The following is a 24246-nucleotide window of genomic DNA, read 5'->3' as shown; positions in this document are numbered from 1 at the left end:
GGCCCAGTGTCGCATCTTCCAGGTCTGACCCCGCGGCCTTCGGGGCCTTAGCATCCTCTCCTCGCAGAGGGGGGCCGTGTGCTGTGGCTCACGGTCACAGCGAGGCTTTGCCGGGGCCGCACGTGTGAGACACCGAGGTCAGGGCCTGGGCTCAGTAAACGACAAATAGCAATTCTCTTTCGATCCCCACACCCACCTCCACTTAGCAGATGAGATGGAGGTCCGCACAGTTTAACATTTAAACCTAAGACAGCTCCCAGTAGTGTTACTAAACACATTGCCGATGTTGGTCATTGTGAAGTGTTTTAAGAAGAATGACCAGCCACAGGCTTTGGAACCAGATGGCCCTGGGTTCTGCTCCGGGCTTGGTGCCTTCCTGATTGAGCCTCTCTCTACCTCAGTTTCCTCATCTGTCAAATGGGGATAAACGATGGTGGTCCTGTCTCCTAGACCCCTGTGAGGATTAGAGAAAATACTCCAAGCCACTCTGCACAGGGAGGCCCTGCAGGTTGACACTAGCCCCTCGCCGTGGGCTCACTACTCCTTAGAGCAGAGAATGGGGTAACTACGATCACCTCCTGTGACAAGGCACGTCTGAGATCCAGAGAGGTGATGTGACCTGGAGAGAGCCACACAGCAGGGCTCTGCCTTGGAAGCACAAGCCCTGGAGATGTGACCAGTGTCGGTCACAGGGAGACCCCTCAGGCCCTGGCACTGAGACCTAGTCCCAGGTTCCACAGCCCTGACAGGAGGGGGCCTGGCCCACAGGGTCTCGAGGGAGGACTGCGGCCTGACAGGAACCAGGCTTAGGCTTTTCTCTGTCGTTCAGCTTCCCTTGATTTTAAGCCTCCTGCAGGTCATGTGGCTCCCAGGCTCAGCCTCCCTGGGGAGAAAATTCTGTTGCGGGAAGTTGCGAGCTTGCCCAGGGGGAAGACCCGAGGTCCAACTGATGGGCTCAAGAGAGACCATGGGCACCGGTATGGCCCCTGTGCCCGGCCAGGAGGTTGTGGTGGCGTCAGATGGGCAGCCAGGGGCGGGGCCGAGGTCGCACTCACTGGGCTGGTGGCGCATGCAGCACAGAATGGACCGCACCTTCACCCCGAAGTCCCGCTCTCCGTCTTGCAGGCCCTGGTCCACGAGACACACCACCTCATCCGGGGTGAGGTCCCCTCTGTGTGCAGAGAAGAGTAGGGGTGGGCCTGAGACAAAGACAGACCTAAAGGACAGCCCTGGGACTGGGACAGAGGAGGGAGGGGAGGCGGGGGAGTAAAGAGGGGAAGGAAAGGAGGAGAGAAAGAGGAGGAAGAGGGGTCTTCCAGGAGAAGCCCTCAGCCCCACTAACCCACTGCCTCTGAGGAAAGGACGAGGGAGATAGCCCCAAGCCCTAGCGCACCCCCTTCCAGCTTCCTTGGAACTGCCTGGACGCTTCCAGACCTGCGAAGACTGTCCCAGTTCGGGGGGTTGTCAGACACAGCCCTCCTCCCACCCAAGATGGAGAGCACTGCTAAGCTAAGCTCACCTGTTGTGATTCCCACTTGTCCACAAGTATCAGAGTCATGGCTAGAAGGGAGCAAGGTGGATGAGTGGTACCGCTTAGACATCCCTGGGGCCCAGGCAGAGGGGCAGGAGTGGGCCAAACTCACTTTGGTTGCAGGGTTAGGATAGGACCCCTAAGAGTCACTGGATAAGCTGTGGGCCAGTTCAGGGAGCCAGACCAAAGTCTTGCTTGGGCCACGGCCTCCCAGGCTGCCCCTCGCGGTCTTGGGTCAGGCCACCCTGCCACAGCACCAGCACAGCCCTCCAGACGGTCACTCACTCAGCCTGGTTCCAGGGGATCGGCTCCACTTTGGAGTTGGCCAGCAGGTGCGGGCTGTAGCGCACCTCCACGTACACCACGCCCTCCTTGGCCTTCATCTCCACAAACTCGTAGGCAATCCTTTTGATGGCCTCCCGGCAGCCCCTGGGAAGGGAAGAGAGTGGCTGGGGACAAACTGCCCCAAGTCCCTTGGGAGCTCCAGGAATAACAAAGCTGTCCCCTGCCCATAGCAGATCAAACCCATGTGTGGCCCCCCCAATCTCGCATCACCCAGCCCAAAGCTTCGGGCATCTGCTGGAGAAAATCCTAGAAGCACAGCACGTCCTTTCAGCTCTGCTTCCAAACTCGATGCCAGTTCTCGCCACCTCCGCCCTGGTTCTAACCACCTCACCTCTCTAACTGGCCTCCTGGTCTCCACGCTTGCCCCTGTAGAGCAGCTAGCTCACTCTTTTAAAAATGGAAATCAAAGAGGGAATTCCCTGGCAGTCCAGTGGTTAGGACTTCATGCTCTCACTGCTCAGGGCCCGGGTTCAATCCCTGGTCGGGGCACTAAAATCCCACAAGCTATACAGCCTGGGCAAAAAAAAAAAAAAAAAAAGGAGATCAACATCACTCCTCCACTCTGAACCCTAATGGCCTCCCACCTCGTAGAGTAAGCCTCAACCCCACCTCCCAACCCCCCACAAGGCCTGCGTAATCTGGGCCCCTGCCAGCCTCCCGCTCCTTCCATGACTCCTCCAGGGCCTTCTTTCTGTCCAGCGAACAACCAAGCTTGTTCCCACTTCGGGGCCTCCGTGTTTGCAGCACCCCAGCCTGCAGGCTCTTCACCCAGATCACCCTATGCTCTCTCCTCCCTCCATTCAGAGCCCGTCTCCAGCCTCACCTCCTCGGGGAAGCCTTCCCTGACCACCTTATTTTATTTTTTTATTTATTTTTTATTTATTTATTTATTTTGCGGTACGCGGGCCTCTCACTGTTGTGGCCTCTCCCGTTGCAGAGCACAGGCTCCGGACGCACAGGGGCTCAGCGGCCATGGTCACGGGCCCAGCTGCTCCACGGCATGTGGGATCTTCCCGGACCGGGGCACAAACCCGTGTCCCCTGCATCGGCAGGTGGACTCTCAACCACTGCGCCACCAGGGAAGCCCTGACCACCTCATTTTAAAACATCTCCTCACCCTTTTTCACCTCTTCCCCTGGGCTTCAGTTTTCTCCATGGCCCTTATCACCACTCGACATCACAGATCACGTGGTTTCTTTATTAGCTGGCTTTCACCTCCCCAACTAGAACATAGTCTCCATGAGACAAGGACCCCTCCCTCTGTCTCTTCGGTTACGATCCCTCAGCCAAGGACAGAGCCTAGGACATTGCAGCCACTGAAATATTTGTTGAGTGATAGGTGTAGGCCAGCAGGGAGAAGAAATAGGAGAAAAGGACACACGCAGGCAACAAAAAGCAAAAATAGACAAGGGGGACTGCACCAAACTAAAGAGCTTCTACACAGCAAAGGAAACCATCAACAGAGTGACAGGCAACCTACCAATGGGAGAAAATATTTGCAAACCACACGTCTGATAAGGGGCTAACACCCAAAGTGTGGAAGGAACTCCTACGATTCAGTAGTAAAACAAGCAACAAAAACTGATAAAAAGTAGGCAAAGGACCTGAATAGACATTTCTCAAGACATACAAATGGCCAACAGGCCCATGAAATGGTGCCTGACATAACTAGTCACCAAGGAAATGCAAATCAAAAGCGGCTTAAGCCTTCAGGAAGCTGGTCCTCTTCTGTCTTGTGGCCGAGAGACAGGAGCCACCTGGGCAGTGGCATGGGAGACGCTCCTCGTCCGGGGGAGAGGCAGCATGTATGCCAGACCATCTGCTGACCCAGGCCAAGGATGGGGGCAGTCGATGCCTTCCAGGCAGAGCCCAGAAGCTTCCAGAAAGCAGCCAGCAGCCTTGGCATACATCTTCCTTCCCCAGGACTCCTCATTCCTGTCCTGCCACTTACCCAGCCAAAGGCCTCCACCGGCCTCACACACCTTCCTCAGTGGTCCTCCAACAACCCATCCTCCAGACCGTTCCTCAGGTCCAGCCCTCTGGACAATATCACAGCCTTTCTCTCCCAAGGCCCAGTCCATACTTTCTCCTCCAGGCAGCCTTCCCTGACTTCCCCAGCCCCCTCTACGTCTTCCCCCTCCTGAGCTCTGGCAGCACTGACCGCCAAGGCCCCATTCTCGCCTGCCTTGGGAAACTCTGCCTCGTGCCAGGAGGCTCAAGGCGACATCAGGACGAGAATCTGGGCTTCACCCCTTGCCACCTGTGTGGTCCTGGGCAAGTTCCTTCACTTTCCTGAGCCTTCATTTCCTCCTCTGCAAATAAGGAGTGTGTCTAGCTCACAGGACTGTGGACAGCTACAAAGAGAATAGTTCTGTGACCTGAACACACATTATATTCTTCTATATCTAAGATATTCTGCTATCAAAAAATGGAAGGAATGAAAAGTAACATAAAAACAGCAGTGCCTGGCTGTCGATACAGGTAGCAATTGTCCTCCTAGTAAGAGGAGGCTTGCTGAGGACAGTGCTGTGTCCATCCCAAACCTCAGCCCTAGGAGGTAGAGAGGGTCATAAGCCCCATTGTCTAGATAAGGGAACTGAGGCCCAGAGAGGGCAAATTTGCCCAGCATCGAAGTTATTTCTTGAAAGAATCTGATACCAGGATCTATGTTCTTAACCCCCACATTCTGTCACTTTTCTATAGAAGTTGAAGGAGGTTCAGCCCATCATACCCATTTCCCAGAAGGGAAAACCGAGGCCCAAAAGCATGGAGAGATTCACAGGAGTGCACACAATGGTGAGAGGCAGAGCAGGGTTATACAGCGCCTTCTCCCACCCCACAGGCTGAGGTGTGCAGGCAGCCCGATGTGGGCACAGGGACCGACGCTGCCCAGGGTTCGGGGCGGGTGGGAAGACTTACGCGATGGCGGGCATGTAGTAGGCGAACTTGGCCAGGAAGCCTGGGAGGCTCAGCGGCTTGTCCATGCCGATGATGTCCTGCAGCTCCTCTGGTGTGTTGGCAGGGAGGGTGATGCCCCGCTTCCTGGGGACAAAACAATGAGGGTGATGGACCACCCTGGGCAGGACCTTACCAATTCCTTGCGGGGGGTGGGGGGGCATCTGACCCCTCTTCATTGAACAGATGGGAAAACTGAGGCCCAGGGCATATAGAACCAGGACCTGAATCCTTCTAGGATCTGCTGTCCCCAAGGCCATGACCAGCCAGCAAATCTCAAGGGGGACAATTGGGGTTAAAGTCCACTTAAAGTGTGCGTGGACACACGCACACACCCTGGTTCCTGGGGACAGGGGAGGTGCCAGGGCAAGCCCTCGGTAGAGCCGGCTGGTCGCGTGCCAGGTCAGGGGTTATCAGGGCAAGAGCTGCAGCACACACTGCCTGGGACAGGAGCAGGCGCCAGACTTCCCTCCGCCACCCACCCTCTGGCCGGCACACCAGGGAGGCCGGCCTGGCCCACTGCGCTGGGAGAGGGAAGCCAGCCCAGCCATCCACCCTGCCAGCGCTCTCCCCTCCCTGACCACAGCCTCCCACACACGGCTGGGCCACGGCAACCACTCGGTAAGGGCTGGCGGAGAATGGCCCTTCTGGTCTGGGGCCTCCTCCTCTCCACTGGCATCTCCACCTCCCCCCAGCCAGGACCAGCAGGGTGCAAGGCTGGGCTGCCTTCCCCGCTTCTCACGCCCCAGCCTCCTCTGCTCCTCCTGGCTCTGCCCCAACTCATGGGTCACCCCTGGCCTCGGTTTTCCCACCTTTAAGATAAAAGGGACAGGCCAAGGACACCTGTCAAGAAATGCTTCTACCATGAGGGACAAAAGACCAAAGGCACTCTACAGAAACAGAGAAATGCAGAGAATAGAAAACTTAAAAACCCAAAATGAATAGCCTCAAAGAGAGGAGACGATGTTACATCCTTGAAACAAGAGCATCCCTTTTTAAAGACAGGACATTCAGTAAGTAAGAAAGAGCTCTTGGAGATCTGGAAGAACATGGCCACGCCCATCAGGCTGTATTAAAAGGAATGGAAAATAAAGTTGAGAAAATCTTTATTTTATTTATTATATATTTAATATATATATAATATATATTTATTATATATTATAATATTTATTTTATTACAGCCCATCAGGCTGTAATAAAAGGAATGGAAAATAAAGTTGAGGCAGAACAAAAGACAAGATAAAAAATAGGAGCAAATGGGGGCTTCCCTGGTGGCGCAGTGGTTGAGAGTCCGCCTGCAGATGCAGGGGACGTGGCTTCATGCCCCGGTCCGGGAGGATCCCACGTGCCGCGGAGTGGCTGGGCCCGTGAGCCATGGCCGCTGAGCCTGCGCGTCCGGAGCCTGCGCTCCGCAACGCGAGAGGCCACCACAGTGAGAGGCCCGCGTACCGCAAAAAAAAAAAAAAAAAAAAGGAGCAAATGATTAAGAAAATTATGTGATTAAACCAGGAGGTTCAGCCTCCAGTTATCCACAAAGCAAGAACAGAAGATAGAAGGGAGGACATTGCCAAAGAAATGGAAATTCAACCCAAGTGTTGAAGTCCTTTAATAGCTTCTGTTATTAAAATATTAAAATGTTTCCCTACGTAAATACCTGTTCCCTAAACCTCCTAAATATGCCCTCTTCCCCTTCTGCATGACCCCAAAACCTATGAGTGACCAGTGGGTATCACCACGGGGTCACCCTGTTGCCCAGTTTGCCAGTCAGACTCCCATCCCTGCGAGACGTCCCCGGGGAAGATGAAGCCCCGGGTGCAGTCACTGCACCGAGGTCAGGTGCTCAGCGCCCTTGGGCCTTCCCCTGCTGGTCAGTCTGCCCCAAGGTCACCCTCATGAGGCCATCCCCAGTCACCGTAGCCTCTGCAGAGCCCGTACCAGTTGTTAGATACTATATTTTGGATATCTTTCTGGAAGCTGGTGGGTGGAAGGCAGAGGAGGTGTGGCTAAGGCTCCGACCCCCATATTCCCAAACACAACGGCCACATTTGCCCCAGGCCCCCTGGACCGATCCAGAGATCCAGAGCTTTCAGTCCTCTCCCTCTGCACATCAGCATCTGAGGGCCCACGATGTGCTGGGCACTGGATGGATAGCCGTGACCAAGGCAGACCTGTGTGTCTGATCGTCCCGTTTCCCCTCCCCCCAGACCCCTCCCCGTCCCAGGCTCCACATTTCCTAATATGGCTCCTCCATCCATCCAGCTGCCTGAACCAGAGACAGGGGGCTCCCCCAGACTCCATCTCCCTTACCCATCAATAGCCGGTCCCCAAGTCCTAATTATTTCTTCTTAAATATTTCTCCAACTAGTCTCTTCTCCAGCCTCTCTCCTCAACAGCCACCCAAGAGAGATCTTTTTACCCCACAGACAGAGTGGCCTGGGAAGGCCTTTCGGAGGGGGTGACATTTAAGCAGAAGATTTAGACTGTCCTTTTCCCCTGAGGGAGCAGGCGGAGAGATCCAGGCAGGCGGGGTCAGAGCCCTGCTGAGAGCCCCAGGCAGAAGCACCCAAGGAATTCCAGGGCAGGGAGGCTACAGTTCAGAGCAGGGTCAGTGGTAGATGAGCCAGCTGCCAGATGGGGGCTTCGCAGGAGCTGGGACCTTATCTTGAAAGCACCGGAAGCCACTGAAGGATTCTAAGCAGGGGAGTGACATGAAAAGATGTACTTTTTAAAGAGTTCCTCCTGGCTGTGGTGTGGGGAACAGACAGAGGGAAACAGGGCAGAAGCCAGAGCTGCCACAGCGGTCCCCTAGGGGATGATCCAGCGCCTCACAGGGGACTGGGCCTCCGGAAGCTACTCAGACTGAGCTGTAAAGATCCTGTCTGGGACCCAAGGTCGAGGCAGGAAGGAGTTGTTCCTAGGTCCCCTGCCACCCACAGCCACTAACCGCAGCCAAGGCTCCTTCCCCCCAGGGCCAAGCTCAGCTCTTAGATGGCCCTGCTTCCCCATAGCCATGGCCATGCCCCGGGTGCCTCTCAGTCCTCTGCCCTCCACGCTGGGTGACACACCGAGAGCCCAGTATGGAGTTCAAAGTCCATCCTCCTCCTGTAGGTACCAGATCACCCTGGGCAGGAGCTGTCCCCTTGAGGACCTCCATATCCTTGTCAGTAAAACACAGATGGTACTTTGTTTTCAAGGTACAGGGAGGAACAGATGAGACTATTTGTGTGTCCAGGGAAAGATGGCAGACTCTGAAGCCCAGTGGCCTGGGTTTAAATCCCAGCTCTTATGTAAAGGCTGTGTGGGACTCCCCTAGTGGCGCAATGGTTGAGAATCCGCCTGCCGATGCAGGGGACACGGGTTTGACCCCTGGTCTGGGAAGATCCCACATACCGCGGAGCAACTAAGCCCGTGCGCCACAACTACTGAGCCTGCGCTCACTACTAAGCCCACATGCCTACAGCCCATGCTCCACAACAAGAGAAGCCACTTAAATGAGAAGCCCACGCACCGCAACAAAGAGTTGTCCCAGCTCGACGCGACTAGAGAAAGCCCGCGCACAGCAACAAAAACCCAAGGCAGCCAAAAATAAATAAATAAAATTTTAAATTTAAAAAAAAAATAAAGGCTGTGTGACCTTGAGCAAATTACCCAAACTCTCTGTTTACAAGATCTGGCAGGTTTGAGAAGAGAGGTTAACACAGGCTTTGTAGGACTTCAAGGAACGTGTGTAGGCTTTGGTTTTGACCCTGAGCACGGCAGGAGGATTTGAGAAAGGAAGTGATCTGATTACTCTATGTTTTGAGATGACTGTTCTGACTACAGTACTGTGGGGACAGTAGATGGGGGAGGCCAGGGTGGACACCTGGAGACTGGTCAGGAGGCCACTGCAATAGTCCAATGGCTCAGACCAGGATGGTGACAGGGAGGAGACAGTGGCCAGATTCAGAATGTGCTTTGGAGAAGAGCTGGCAGGAAGGAGATTGAGAAAGAAGTTAAGCCCCCGGAGAGAAGATGGAATAAGAAGAAACAGGTGAGGGAATTCCCTGGTGGTCCAGTGGTTAGGACTCTGTGCTCTCACTGCCGAGGGCTGGGTTTCGATCCCTGGTCAGGGAACTAGGGTCCCACAAGCTGTGTGGTGCAGCCAAAAAAAAAAAAGAAGAAGAAGAAAATGAAACAGGTGAGGGCTTCCCTGGTGGCGCAGTGGTTAAGAAACCGCCTGCCAATGCAGGGGACACGGGTTCGAGCCCTGGTCCGGGAAGATCCCACATGCCGCGGAGCAACTAAGCCCGTGCACCACAACTACTGAGCCTGCGTTCTAGAGCCCGCGAGACACAACTAATGAGCCCACGTGCCACTACTGAAGCCCGCACGCCTAGAGCCCATGCTCGGCAATGAGAAGCCACCGCAACGAGAAGCCCATGCACCGCAACGAGAAGTAGCCCCCACTCACTGCAACTAGAGAAAGCCCACATGCAGCAACGAAGACCCAACACAGCCAAAAATAAATGAATAGATAGATAAATAAATTTAAAAAAAAAAGAAACAGGTGAGAACACAGTCAACTGAGGCCCAAGTCACAGGGGCAGAAAAGAGGCTACTGGATTTGGCCAGGGTGAGGGAGGGGCCACACGCCAGATGCTGCCCTCCTTCCCCCTCTCAGCCCAGCTCACTCACAGCTGGGAGTCCTCCAGCGTGTTCTGTCCATATCCCAGTCTGAACAACTCCCCGGTCCCCCTGCCTGCTGACCTCAAGATCAAACTCCAGCTGGATCAAACCCACACCCACCTTTCTAGGGCCCATGGAGGTGCCTAGACAGTTCCCGAGATGCCAAGTGGTTGTGGGAAACAGAAAATCCGACCAGTTGCCCCACAAGGGCTGTTCCTTTTCCTCCTCCCTCTACCCCACCCTGGACACTTTCACCTTCTTGCTCCGCTAATGAGCGCTATGTGACACTTTAATGAGCACCCGCGATTACACCCCATCTTGGTGCCCAGTTAACCCACCCTAATGGCCTCATTAAGGTCCCTGCATCAATAACTGGCACTTGACATGGGCAAAGGACAGGCAGAGATAATCCAAGGGGCTTAACCCCAGTGAGTCAGAGCCATAGGTTCCAATTAATAACATTATCGTTAAGTGACATTTATGGAGCATGTAGCCGGCTCGCCCTCAGCTTAGTGTTTTTTGTGCAATGCTTTACCTAAGCCTCCAGCTGGCAGGGGCAATGGTCAGGGGTATGGACCCGGAGTCACACCTGTGTTGACGAGATAACTTACTTCCCCTATCCTGCCTCAGTTCCCTCGTCGGTAAGACAGGGTCAATAATATACCTATCTCACAAGTTGTCACCAGATTCCAGTAAGTCAATCCAGGTACAACGTTTAAAGCAGTGCTTGCCATGCAGTAAAGGCTAATATACTTACATGATAAGTTAAATAAAAATTAGATCAACAACAGCTTCCTAGGGCAGAAAAAAGTGCAACAAGAAGGAGAAGCGTGTTCTTGCCAGAACCCTCTCAGGGAATTGGAAGAGACACTTTTTTTTTTTTTTTTTTAGTGGTACGTGGGCCTCTCACTGTTGCGGCCTCTCCCATTGCGGGGCACAGGCTCCGGACGCGCAGGCTCAGCGGCCATGGCTCCCGGGCCCAGCCGCTCCGCGGCATGTGGGATCTTCCCGGACCGGGGCACGAACCGGTCTCCCCTGCATCAGCAGGCGGACTCTCAACCACTGCGCCACCAGGGAAGCCCGCAAGAGACACTTTTAAGTGTTGGGGCAAACGCCCAAGGATCATCAGTTCTCTCCTAAGGAGTGGGTGTCTGGATAAGTGAGGGGGTTCTGGCTTATGAAACAGAGGGTTCAAATTTGGATCCAGAGCTGAACTGCTCAAAGCAGTGAGGAGAGGCAGAGACCTCCCAGCTCCAAACAAAATGAGCATAGAACAAACCCATGAGGAACAGGGAGAGGTAGGAGGCGGGAGGGACCCCATCTCCCAGGTCAGCTCTGGAGGAAGGTCCTGTTCTTACTTTCAACCTACAGAGGCTGAGGCCACAGCAAGGAAACAGTGTGTCCAGATTTGAATCCAGATCCACTGGCCCTTGAAGTCCTTGCTTTTAAGTGCTAGACCCCAGAGAGGGGATATCATGAGCCCTTGAAATGTGGGGAGGGAGGGCAGACCTCCCTCACTGGGGGTGCTGGGGACCCTTCAGCCCACCAGCATCCACGAGAGCAGAGGCAAGAGGTACGTTCTCCTTTGGAAGATGCAGAGATTTGGGCCGCCACTTCTCCACGGCTCCCAACAGGTTACCATCATGAGTAGGAAAATCTCGGAGGGTCAGATGGCCCAGGGTCAACTCTTGACGACTCTACATGTTGTGTGGCCTTGGGCAACTGCCTTCACTTCTCTGAGCCTGCTCTCTTCTCAGTGACATGGGGATGGCAATGCTCTCCTCCTCCAAGTGTGGAGGGATTAAATTCGCTGACTCAGGAGAAGGCTCAGCCCGGCCCAGCCCTGGGAGATGCTCAGCAAATGGTAGCAGCCTATGCGGGTATATCACCTGCCACAGGCTCTCGGTTGAGTCAAAGAATCAGTGACTGGTGCAGCCCTGGGAACTGCCTCCGTGTGTGTGTGTGTGTGTGTGTGTGTGTGTGTGTGTGTCTCTCTCTCTCTCTCTCTCTCTCTCTCTCTCTCTCTCTCTGTCTTTTGGTGTCTCTCTGTGTCCGTGTCTATAAAGTGGGATAAGCTTCCCCTGGCTCACCTGGCAGCAGGAAGATAAAAGTCAGAGGCACAGAAGGCAGAAGACTTGGGCTGTGGGTCTCTGTGCCCCACAGACCACCTTTTTCTAGGCTGGCGGCTGGCTTGATTCCACAGAGATACAGGAAGAAGCAGCAACCCTGGAATTCTCCACAGGTGTCTGGGTCAAAGTTCCTAGGGAAGAAGGCCTCTTATCTCTGGACTTACCTGCCATAATATAAGATGGTTTCAGGCTTGATGGCTCCATCCAGATGGACGTGCAGTTCTACCTGCAAGGGCGCAGAGGAAAAGGAGAGAAAAACAAACACCCATGAATGCCTGAAGGACCTTACAGAGGGTCATTGTTAACACTAACTGATAACCGTTAGTCACCACATACATTTCACTGAACTGTTCACATGCATTATCCTGTTTCATCCTTGTCTGTGGGGTGGGTTTAATTATCATCTCTGCCTCTTTCACAGTGGAGAACACTGAGGTTCAGAGAGGTTAAGTAACTTGTCCAAGACCACACAGCTCTAAGTGATGGAAACAGGAACCCAACCCAGTGCCTTTGTTCTTAACCACAGCTGCTAAGTGGCAGAACCGGAATTCTAACCCAAGCCCAATTCTGAAGCTGGTGCTCTTTAACACGAGGCCAGCCATGGGCCCGGAGGAGTGACAGAGCCTCAGCCACCATGCAGGCAGATCCCACTCTCGGCCAACTCACCAAACAAGATCCAGCAATAACAAAAAGGATTGGCCACAGACCTTCTGGACTAGTGAATAACTACAACATATTTCAAAAATCAGTCTCCATTTTCAAAAGCATGTGTTACTGAAAATGAAACATAGCTTATCAGGAATCAATATTTGACAATAAGATCCTTCTAGGACTCCAGAAAGGGCACCAGATACTTGGCCATCTTGGTGATCCTCTCCTACATGCTCAGCCTCATGGACAATACTCCATACACAAGGCCAAGAGTTTAAGGACAAGGACTTTGGGGAGAGCTCATCAGGCTGGATGCCCAGCTCTGCCTCTTCTCTGGCTGTATGATCTTAGACAAGACACTTGATCTCTCTGAGCCTCAGTTTCCTCAACTGAAAACAGCTGCAAAGATTGCCTCCCTGTCCAAGAAGAGTTTAAGGATTTAAAAAGACAGTGTATAATGATGAAAAATCTGAAAGAGAAATTAAGGAAACACTCCCACTTACCATTGCAACAAAAAGAATAAAATACCTAGGAATAGACCTACCTAAGGAGGCAAAAGACCTGCATGCAGAAAACTATAAGACACTGATGAAAGAAATTAAAGATGATACAAACAGATGGAGAGATATACGATGTTCTTGGATTGGAAGAATCAACATTGTGAAAATGACTATACTACCCAAAGCAATCTACAGATTCAATGCAATCCCTATCAAACTACCAACGGCACTTTTCACAGAACTAGAACAAAAAATTTCACAATTTGTATGGAAACACAAAAGACCCCGAATAGCCAAAGCAATCTTGAGAAAGAAAAACGGAGCTGGAGGAATCAGGCTCCCTGACTTCAGACTATACTACAATGCTACAGTAATCAAGACAGTATGGTACTGGCACAAAAACAGAAATATAGATCAATGGAACAGGATAGAAAGCCCAGAGATAAACCCACGCACATATGGTCACCTTATCTTTGATAAAGGAGGCAGGAATATACAGTGGAGAAAGGACAGTCTCTTCAATAAGTGGTGCTGGGAAAACTGGTTAGGTACATGTAAAAGTATGAGATTAGATCAGTCCCTAACACCATACACAAAAATAAGCTCAAAATGGATTAAAGACCTAAATGTAAGGCCAGAAACTATCAAACTCTTAGAGGAAAATATAGGCAGGACACTCTATGACATAAATCACAGCAAGATCCTTTTTGACCCACCTCCTAGAGTAATGGAAATAAAAACAAAAATAAACAAATGGGACCTAATGAATCTTAAAATCCTTTGCACAGCAAAGGAAACCATAAACAAGATGAAAAGACAACCCTCAGAATAGGAGAAAATATTTGCAAATGAAGCAACTGACAAAGGATTAATCTCCAAAATATACAAACAGCTCATGCAGCTCAATATCAAGAAAATAAACAACCCAATCCAAAAATGGGCAGAAGGCCTAAACAGACATTTCTCCAAAGAAGATATACAGATTGCCAACAAACACATGAAAGAATGCTCAACATCAATAATCATCAGAGAAATGCAAATCAAAACTACAATGAAGTATCACCTCACACCAGTCAGAATGGCCATCATCAAAAAATCTAGAAACAATAAATGCTGGAGAGGGTGTGGAGAAAAGGGAACCCTCTTGCACTGTTGGTAGGAATGTAAACTGATACAGCCACTATGGAGAACAGTATGGAGGTTCCTTAAAAAACTAAAAATAGAACTACCATACGACCCAGCAATCCCACTACTGGGCATATACCCTGAGAAAACCATAATTCAAAAAGAGTCATGTACCACAGTGTTCACTGCAGCTCTATTTACAATAGCCAGGACACGGAAGCAACCTAAGTGTCCATCAACAGATGAATGGATAAAGAAGATGTGGCACATATATACAATGGAATATTACTCAGCCATAAAAAGAAACAAAACTGAGTTATTTGTAGTGAGGTGGATGGATCTAGAGTCTGTCATACAGAGTGAAATAAGTCAGAAAGAAAAACAAATACCATATGCTAACACATATTTATGGAATCTAAAAAACAAAAAGGTTCTGAAGAACCCAGGGGCAGGACAGGAATAAAGACGCTGACGTAGAGAATGGACTTGAGGACACGGGGAGGGGGAAGGGTAAGCTGGGACGAAGTGAGAGAGTGGCATGGACATATATACACTACCAAATGTAAAATAGATAGCTAGTGGGAAGCAGCCGCATAGCACAGGCAGGTCAGCTTGGTGCTTTGCGACCACCTAGAGGGGTGGGATAAGGAGGGTGGGAGGAAGATGCAAGAGGGAGGGGATATGGGGATATATGTATGTATATAGCTGATTCACTTTGTTATACAGCAGAAACTAACACAACGTTGTAAAGCAATTATACTCCAATAAAGATGTTAAAAAAGAAAAAGACAGTGTAGGTGGGCGAGTCGGCCCACAGGAAGACAGCTCCTGCCTCTCAGCCAGGGCCCTTTCCGCAGGCTGTTAAGAGAAGCACAGCAGGTGCTGGGAAACAGTGGGAAAGCAGCTGCCATCTCCCTGTTCCAGGTCGTGGAAGAAACTCTTTCCCAGCCAGGCAGAGAGCCAGAAAAATTTTAATAAACATCTCTATAAGGGTGGGGCCTTCTCTGGAACTTGGGAGCCTGGACAGGAAAGTGGCCACCCTGGCTGGAGAGGGAGTAGCCAGGGAGCCACTGGCCCCAGGGCATCCTGGAAGCACCCACGTGAGCTGCCTCCTGTGGGGGAAATCCGGCCTGGGGCCCACAGGAGGCCAGCAGAGACAGGGCCGCCAAGCATCCCTATCAGGAGGACATCCAAGTAATCACATCCCTCCGCAAGTCACTCAGCAGCAAAGGACCAGCTCTGTCACAGACCCTGCGTCCAGGGAGTTGTTGGATTCCCTGATGAAATGAATGCAATGCCCACTCAGCCGAAAGTTTATCGGGTTCTCAGAAAGTGCTCTGCTTTGGAAACACGGAAGCTTCCAGTGCAGGGAACTGCCAACCAGCTGTTTGACCTTGGACAGGTGACCCCACCTTTCTGAGCCTCTGTTTTCTTATCTTTAACCTTCACAGGGCCGTGGCGAGGATCCAGCCAGAGAGATGGGGTAGTGCTGTGGTTAGAGCTGCAATCCCAGCTCCTCCACTCACTTCCTGGGTGACCTGGAGAAAGTTAGTTTGCTTTCAGTGTCTCGGTGCTCTCATCTGTCGGGGGGGGGGGGGGGGTGGGGGGGGTGGGGGTGGGGGAAGATGACATGCCTTCCTCCCAGGGCTTCGTGAGACTTAACCACGTGACTGCACGTAGCAACAGCATTTAGCATAATAAGCATAACTAAGTATCCCTCATTCACCAAATAGTTGAGGCCCTGCTGGGTACACTGAGGATGGAGAGATAAACTAAAGTGACAGAGTCCTGCTCCCGTGAGGCTTACAGTCCAGCAAGGGAGAGAGACATTAAGTAAATGTCACATTGGTAAATGTAAAATCACAAGCCAAGACAACTCCTGGGAGGCACAAACATAGACCTACCAAAGAGGTAACAAACAAAAGAACTCGCCCAGCTAGAGGGCCAACGATGGCTTCCCAGAGAAAGCAGCGCTTAAGCTAATAGCTGAAGGATGAGGAGGAGCCAAGTAGGCAAAGGCAGGGGTGAGCAGGAAGGCTGGAAGAGCACCTAGGCAGAGGGAACAGCATGTGCGAAGGCCATGCAGTGGGAGAGGATGTGGTGGACGAGAGGAACTGAAATGGGTTCAGAGAGGCGAGCGGTTGTGGAGCTGGAGAGGCTGCAAGGGGCACAAGGAGGATTGGGTACCAACCTGAGAGCAACAGAGAAGCCATGACAGGGTTTGAAGCTGAAAAAGACAAAGCATAGCAAGACCAGTTAGAAATGGTCTTGTGAAGTTTATGAGCAAAGATGGTGCCCTGGACCAGGGTGGCAAGGCAGATACAGCAAAGCAGGTGGACAGGAAGCCATGTCAAGGATGATGCTTCAGGTTGGGCCTGGGTGGGTAGCGATTCCCACGCTCTGAGACAGAGAGCCCAGGAAGAGGACCAAGTGCTGAGGGGGAGAGGAGGGGTAGGGCACAGGGAGAGAAGTACGGTTAGTGTGATCTCACTTATGTGAAGTCGGGACACCTCTGAGACCTCCAAATGCACGTGGACGGACCCAGTGGCTGTGCAGGTCTGGAGCTCTCAGAGAGGTCCAGGCTGGAAATATGAGTAGGAATATAGATGACTGAGGCTGTGATTTTGAATGAGCTCACCCACAAAGGGAACGTCGAGGAAAGAGCATGGGACAAAGCCTGGACAAGCACCAGCACCCAGTGGCTTATAGAAGAGGGTGAGCCTGGAGAAGAGCTGCCAGTGAGACGGAAGGGAAACCAGGAGTGTGTGGTGTGCAGAAAGGCAAAAGGCGATCAGACTTCAAGAGGGAGGAGTCACCCCCTCACCAGGGTCAGTGCAGAGGGCTGAACGGTAGTCCCCCAAAAGATGTCCACATCCTAACCCCCAGAACATACACTTCCACAGAGGGCAAAAGATGGGATTACAAATCTTGAGAGGAGGAGTTTTTCCTGGATTTATCTGGATGGGCCCTACACCCAGTCCTCTTTCTCCTTATACGGGAGGCAGAGAGTTTTGAGAGACACACGCAAGAGGAAGCAGCCCTGGGACCACAGCAGCAGATGAGAGCGGCGCGGCCACAAGCCAACGGACACCTGCGGCCACCAGGTGGGGAAGAGGCAACAAACGGTTACTGAGAAGCTGGGGAGCGGGGTCCCTGTGAGAAGAAAATAGAGGAGGAATCAGCCAGGGGGAAGGAACAGGAAGGAGAGCGAACAGGCAGAGGGACATGCAGGCACTGAGTGTCGGAATCAGGTGGTGAGAGATGAGGCCAGAGAGAAAGTTAGGGGGGGTGGAGGGCAGGGAGATCTCACAGGTCACAGTAAAGGGCGATCCCCTGAAGGGTTTTGCACGGGGGAGTCACCTTTTCAAAGCTTTCTCTGGTTACTGTGTGGAAAGCTGGCTGAAGTCAGAACAGAGGACAGAGCTGACACAGTGGTGCAGGTGGGAGATGAGCCACCACTGGGAAGACTTGCGGCAGCACCAGACACAGCACATGCTCAGGGAGCCTGAGCTGAGCAGTGAGAGGGAAGGAGGTCTCAGAGAGCCCCCGGGCTGCGGGAGACTAGAGTGCCCCGGGGGGAGGGAAAGCAGAGCCTGCCACTTGCCCACCGTGCCCTACAGGTCCCAGCCCTCCTCAGGGCCTCCTGGGAAGCTGCCCAGACACGTTTCAGGGGAGGAACAGAGGCCAGGAGCTGCCTCCACAGGCGGTCCAAGCTCAGGCAGGCCTCCCACTGAACTTTCTGGAAAACTGAGACTACCCATGGAGAAATCTGTCAGCTCAGAGGTGGATGGGGACCCTGCTCCGTTGGACCCATGCAGAGAAAAGAAGTAGCAGCAGTGGCCTCCAACTCACTGAATATCTCCTATGTTCTACATGCATCATCTTATTTCATTCTTACAACCAGTGAGGTGGGGACTTCACTCCCAGTTTACACATGAGGAAACTGAGGCTCAGAAAAGTATCCAAGGACACAGAGGCAGTGGTGGAGTTAGGATTTGTACCCAGGTTTGAACCTTGAGCTCCTGCTCTTCTTGCTCGGCAGGCCTAGCCTCAGATGTAAATAATCCAGCAATAAAAATAGCTGTTTACTGGTATCAGACCCTTTATTTCATTTGGTCTCCACCCCTAGGCAAGGGACACACCAGCTCCATGTTGCAGATGGGGAATTGACTTGCCAAGCTGAGCTCAGAGGAATTCCGTGACCTGCCCAGGGTTACCCAGACCGACAGTGGCAGAGCTGGGTTAGAAGCCAAGCCCCTCCACCTCTAACCCAAGTCCTGCGCGCTGCCACACGACCTCCCTGGCGCTTGCGCCAGACCTACACCCGGCCTCCTGACCACTCAGGAGGAGAATCTCAGCACCCCCCTCCCCTGCATTCGCTCTCCATGGGCCTGAGTCACAGCGAACGTCTGACAGAACTGCAGGAAATCCTCCAGGTCCAAACAGGGAGCATCCCCACTCGCCACAAAATATTTCCTAAGCCCCCTTCAGGTGCCAGGCTCTGTGGGGACGTGGGGAAACATGCCGAGTCCTTGCTCTCAGGAGACGCCAGGCAGGCCGGTAAGGCCCAGGGAGGTACATGCACTCGCCAAGGTCCCCCAAGGTGTCAGTGGCAGAGCCAGGACGGGGACTCAGGGTCTTGGACTCCAGGACCAGACACTCCCACATCTGACTCCCGCTCACAACTGGAGGGGCTGTCTACCTTCAAGGCACACCTGCATCACACTGCTTCTCCCCAGACCCCCTGCAAACACACCCATTTTGTTTTCAACCCACTGACTTTCTCAGTTTCCTTACTTACCATGCCCCTGTCCCCAGCTCTTAGTTTCGTTAAAGCGGGGACTCTGTGCTATCATGCTGTACCCTCAGGGCCTAGGACAGTGCCCGCCTAGCAAAAAGTGCTCAGTAGGTGCTGAATGACTAAGTGATTGTTTTCTCCTCTCCCTGTCCCATGTCAGCAGTGCTGTGTCCTCTCCCTGCAGCAAGGAAGGGCTGACCTACCCCCTTGGGCCTGGCAGAGAACCCAGATGGGGCAGAGTAGCCAGGGTTGCTTGACCCCCCAGAACCCAGGCACTGCAGTCAGAACCTGGATGAGCCACAGGTGCCCACTTCCCCTCTTAGCACTGCTCTTGGCATGGAGCTGGGCAGAACCGGAGGTCAGTGCCCTCACGCCACCACAGCCTCTCAGCTGACTTTTGGGGTGAAGCCAGGAGACAGAGCAGCTCCAGGTCTGACATTGTTTCAGTCACACGTCCTCCAGGCAAGTCCTCTGGGCTCAGCCGCATCTGGGCTCCTATAGCTCCGAGGTACAGAGCAGAAGGGGCCCAGCAGTCCCTCGGTGCCTCCTGCTGACTCAGGGCCCAACCAAGCTCTCTGCTGCCTCTGTGAGCTTCCCCAGGGGCTTCACACAAGGCAAGGCGTGTCCTCAGCCAGGGGGATGTCCTGTTGGGCAGCAGCCCCTAGGAACTTAGCACGGTTACCCCCATTCTCTAAGCGAGAAGTCTGGGCCTCAGAGAGATTAAGGGACTTGCCCTAGGGCACAGTCTAATGAGCGCCACACCAGGAAGCTGTCTGACTCTAAAGCGGGAGGTCACAACCACCACGGCACACCCTGTTCACCCTGCATGTGGGTGCTGAGTCAGCACAGGTAAACTCTAAACATGATTAATAACCGGGACGAGGCTGATCGACAGCAGCTGGCGTTGGCCTGCCCCCCCCACCCCGCCCCAGGCCTGCACTTGGCATTTCATGTAGGGCGGATACAAATATGATTCCCGTTTTACAGATGGGGAAACCGAGGCACACAGAAGCAACTCACTCAGACCCCCAGAGACTGTCTCTTCCCCCAGCTTGCCGCTCTGGAGGCTCAGAACCCTAAGGAGCGTGGGTGAGCCTGGTCCCAACACTGTGGGTAAATGTAGGCTTGAACCTCACCTTGGCCGCCCTGGCTTACTCTTCTCCCCTGTCCAAAACCAGGCCACAGTCCTACCCTTCCCTGGCCCAGGGGGCACCCCGCAGGACAACAGGGCAGACGGACAAGCTTCTTCCAGCTCACAGGGCCCCTTCCCACCCAGGCCAAGCCCACCCTGAGGTCAGATGTGGAATCAGGAGGCTGGCTGGCCTGGCCTGCCACAGTGTGTGACCACAGACACTGCACTTCCCTTCTCTGGTCCTTGCTTCTTCCTCTGTCAAACAAAAGGCTTCAGTGAAACCCAATCTCACTCTTCCCCTCCCTCCCAACTACCCCGGGCAGGCGTTGTAACAGGTAAGGCCGGCAGGCTCTTCCCAGCCAGGGGCATTTTTCTTTTAACAGGTGGCTCTGGTAACAAAAGCACCAAAAGCACCAAAAGCCGAAGCAGTGCTAATGCAGTGTGCTTTGTGGCTGGAAGACAAGAGGAGAGACGGAGAGGGGGAGAGACGGAGAGGGGGAGAGACGGAGAGGGGGAGAGACGGAGAGGGGGAGAGACGGAGAGGGGGAGAGACGGAGAGGGGGAGAGACGGAGAGGGGGAGAGACGGAGAGGGGGAGAGGGGGAGAGGGGGAGAGGGGGAGAGGGGGAGAGGGGGAGAGGGGGAGAGGGGGAGAGGGGGATATGCAGGTGGAGAGAGGCCACCGCAGGCCCCCACCAGGGAGGAAATGCACACCCGAGGGCCTGCTGCGCCAGCCAGGTGCTTCACAAGACCTAACCAGCATCCATTTCCCCCAAGAACACTGTGACCTTGGCTTTGTCAGCCCATTTTACAGAGAAGGAAGCTGGGGCTCAGGGAATTGTCCACCTGAGCCCTTGTAGCTGCTGAGTGGTAAGGCAAGGATCCAAGCTCAGTCTATCCGAATCCCACAGCCACCCCAATTTACAAAGTGGGTGTAAATCAGCAAAGCACTTAACAGCATCTGCTTCAGTCTTAGGTAGGTCTGGGTTCAAGTCTAACTCTGCTGCTTTCTGGCTGTGTGACTTTGACAAGTTCCTTCCCCTCTCTGAACCTCAGTTTCCTTATATGTTTATGAAGATAATAGTAGGAGTTTAGAGGGCTGTTGTGAGCATTAAATGAGTTACTATATGCAAAGCAGTTAGAACAGTGCCTGAAACGGAGTAAACATTCAAATATGAGAAAGAAAAGTATGTTGGACATTGAGGCTCAATTCTCTGCATTAGGAAGGGACCGGGCTGTTCCAACCTGGACCAGCTCACTCTCCAGCCTACAGCTTCAAGGCTGTCAGATTTTGTGTAGCCTTGGACAAGCCACTTCACCTTTCAGGCCTTAATTTCATCATCTGTAAATGGGGACGTAAACATCCTCCTTGTTGAGTTGTCCAGAGGATTCTGTGAGATAAATCACTGAAGGTGCCTGGTACCCACAAACACTCAAATGGCAGCATTGTTACTGTTATTATAATGACAGGCATGTGATCAGCGTTGCTCTCCGCGACACTGAACTCCTGAGGGCCATGGGATTTTCCAGCCTTGCCTCATGTGGAAACAGACTGATAAGGGCCACCCCTCCACCCCACTTTGTGTTCAGGAAGCTACTTGTTGAAATAACATAATCAGAGCAGATAGGCAGCCACCTAGGATTTTGCTACTCAAAGTGTGGTCCACGGCCCAGCAGCATTAGCATCTCCTGGGAGCTTGTCAGGAGCACAGCATCTCAGGCCCCATCCCAGATCTCCTGATTCAGTCTGAACGTTGACAAACGTCAGGTGATGTGACTATACATTAAAGTTTGGAAAACACTGCCTTGCTCTGCCTTCTCAAAGTTGGCCAGTCCTGAGACTCACCTGGTGGTAGGTATGAGAAGCCCAAGAGCCCAGCAGAGGCTCCTGTCCCAGAAAGACCCACACCTGGGGCACTGGAACCACCCCCCCCCCCCGCCCCCCAAAGGCTTCTGCAGAGGCAGTTCAGGAAAGCTGGCTAGGGTATGGGATTTTTGAAGCCAGCCCACCCTGGGCTCAAACCCCAGCTTGGCCACATCCTAGCTGTGTGATCGTAGGCCTAGTTAATCTGTGCCTCTCTGATCATCTCTAAAAGGCGATGACACCAGCTACCTCCCAGAGTCATTGCTCGGATCAAATGAATTAATGAAGGTTAATGTATTCAGAATGGTGCCTGGCACAGAGCGATAATTCAACTGAATAAGCTCCAGCTGGTAATACTACTGGTTCTCATTACTGGCTACTCCACCCATGGGAAGGCAGGGAACTGGCTCTGAGATTCACACTCCTGGCTTTGCTGGCAAGCTCAGGCACGTTCCCTCCTCACAATAATATAAAATGTAGGACATGTCACGTACATAGTGGTTGACACTCTACCTTCCCTCCCAAGCATTGCCTTTTAACCTTTGGACACCCCCATGGCAGGTGGAGCCCATTTCCCAGGTGTACAAACTGAGGCCTAGAGAGGGGAAATGACCTGCCAGCTTGAAGCAGAGAGGATAGGGAGAGGCCAAAAAAATGGGCATGATAATAATAGTCCCTCCCTCATAGGCCTGTTGTAAAAGTGTTGCAAAGACTGAGTTGGTGCATATAGCAAGTTCTACAGAAGGGTTGCCTATTATTTCTCTCCATAACCCCTATTTCGCTCCCCGTCAAGGAGTGTCTACTGCCTTGGGATTCATATCAGGGTAAGATGATCCCCCAGCCCAAGGGCAGAGGGAATCCCAAAGCAACAAAAAAAAAAAAGGAGAAAAGGGGATTCCCTGGCCATCCAGTCGTTTGGTCTCCATGCTTTCACTAAGATCCCGCAAGCCACGTGGTGTGGCCAGGGAAAGAAAAAAAAAGCCTTCAGAGGAAAGAAGAATTAATGATGGGGCATGGGGCATCCAGACGAGCTGTGAAGGAGGCATGGGGGATGCAGGAGCTCAGCCCCAGTGCCTGCGACGTCTGGCAGGGAGTAGCGAGCATTTGCCCTCTGGTAGGGGCACCAGAAGTGGGGGCCAGGCCTCACCTCCTCAGAGCCCCGCCTCAGCTTCCCCACCTCCTCCTGGATTCTCACCAATGCTTTTCCAATGATATCTGCCATCATCACTCACACCTATTTCTCAGAGAGGTAAATTGAAGCTGATTGCAGCTCACTCCTTCCCCTAACCCCCCCCAGCAGTCTCAACCCTACTAGCTGATTCACCCTGCTGAACAGACTCCTGGGCCCCTGCCTTCCTTGGACTGAATCTCAGTGCTCCAAAGCCCACCAAGTGGGCCCAGATCCTCCCTGAACCCACCATTCCCTCCCACCCAAGCTGGTGGGACGAGGGACAGGGGGTTTATCCCCTGGGGCTAGTGACCATGGCTTGGCCCCAAGTAAACCCTACCAGGGCCCAAGACCTAAGGCCCACCCAGCCCCTCTAGTGTGTAGAGAGGGGTGCCCTGCTCCCCTCCCTCCTGTCTCTGGCATGGCCCACTGCTCTCACGGGCACATCCACAAACCTAGGCTCCTTGGCACTCAAAAACTGTCACAGTGTTGGAGTATAAAGCTGTTTCCACTCACCCAGCACTCCGTATGTGTTGTCCACAACACTAGGTGCCTATAGGTGTAGAAACCGGGCCCCATTTTACAGCTGAGGTTCAGAGAGCTTAGGCCACCTGCCTAGGCTGCACAGCGCCGGCGGTGCTAGGACGCCCATCTGACCGATATCGAAACTGAGACCCAGATGGGTCAAATCAGAGGCAGAAGCAGAACTTGGAAGCCATCAAGGGGCGCCTCCGGATTCAGGACTCTTCCTGTCTCTTTGCCTCTCATTAAACGGCCTGGAGGCGGGCGAGGGCCTGAGCTGAGGGAAGAAAGCGCCTGCAGGGGCCCCGTTTGCTCCCCGGCCGTGGATGCCCCTAAGCCCTCCAGCCAGACAAGGACCCAGACGCCGAACCCCGGACCCCGAGCCCCCGCCCGCGCTCACTTTGGGCTTGTCGAAAGCTGGCGTCTGGGCCATGGTGCCAAGCGTGCACCCCGGCGCTGCTCCCTCCGCCGAAGATCGGTGGTCCCCCTGGGTCGATGGCCGGTCTGCTTTCCCGGGAGCCTGCAGTGATCGCGGCCCGCCAAGCTCTTCTTAATAGGGCCCGGCTCCACCACCCGCGCCTGCCCCGGGCCCCGCCCCCGCCCCCGCCCCCGCCGCCGCCCCCGCCCCCTTGCCGGCTCCCCGCTCCGGCCAACAGACCCGCGCGGCGCATTTCCTGGAACTCCTGCAGGGCGGTGGGGACTTACCCGAGCCACCTCGGGGCCGCGGCCCGCCCCCAATCGCTAGCCCGGGACGCCGGGTTGGAGGCACCTGTGGGCTCAGGCTGCAGCCGCCTGGCCGGGCTCTGCCTCCTGCCCGGTCCCTCCGGCACGGTCACGCTACTGCCTGGGCGCCTGCAGGGTG

At 53.5% G+C, this 24246-nt stretch overlaps 1 protein-coding gene across 7 annotated transcripts in view; it reads right to left on the bottom strand.

The window, feature by feature from the left end:
- Window positions 1–23945, bottom strand: part of ADA (adenosine deaminase) — a 28646-nt gene extending 4701 nt beyond the window's left edge. For all 7 annotated transcript variants that reach the window (XR_004345696.1, XR_004345697.1, XM_032604433.1 and 4 more), the window contains exons 1-5: window positions 23785–23945; window positions 11790–11851; window positions 4796–4918; window positions 1817–1960; window positions 1056–1171 (exon numbers count right to left, since the gene is read on the bottom strand). Coding sequence is in view for 5 of the 7 variants with exons in the window: in XM_032604433.1 (XP_032460324.1) it covers window positions 1056–1171; window positions 1817–1960; window positions 4796–4918; window positions 11790–11851; window positions 23785–23817 (478 nt within the window). In the remaining 2 variants the exon portion in view is untranslated. The remainder of the gene's footprint in view (window positions 1–1055; window positions 1172–1816; window positions 1961–4795; window positions 4919–11789; window positions 11852–23784) is intronic.
- Between the last annotated feature and the right edge of the window lie 301 nt (window positions 23946–24246).

The sequence above is a fragment of the Phocoena sinus genome, chromosome 15 (genome assembly GCF_008692025.1).
Source record: "Phocoena sinus isolate mPhoSin1 chromosome 15, mPhoSin1.pri, whole genome shotgun sequence".
Classification (NCBI taxonomy): Eukaryota; Metazoa; Chordata; class Mammalia; order Artiodactyla; family Phocoenidae; genus Phocoena; species Phocoena sinus.
Note: the sequence above shows the minus strand (reverse complement) of the source record. Positions and strands in the feature narration are given on the sequence as shown.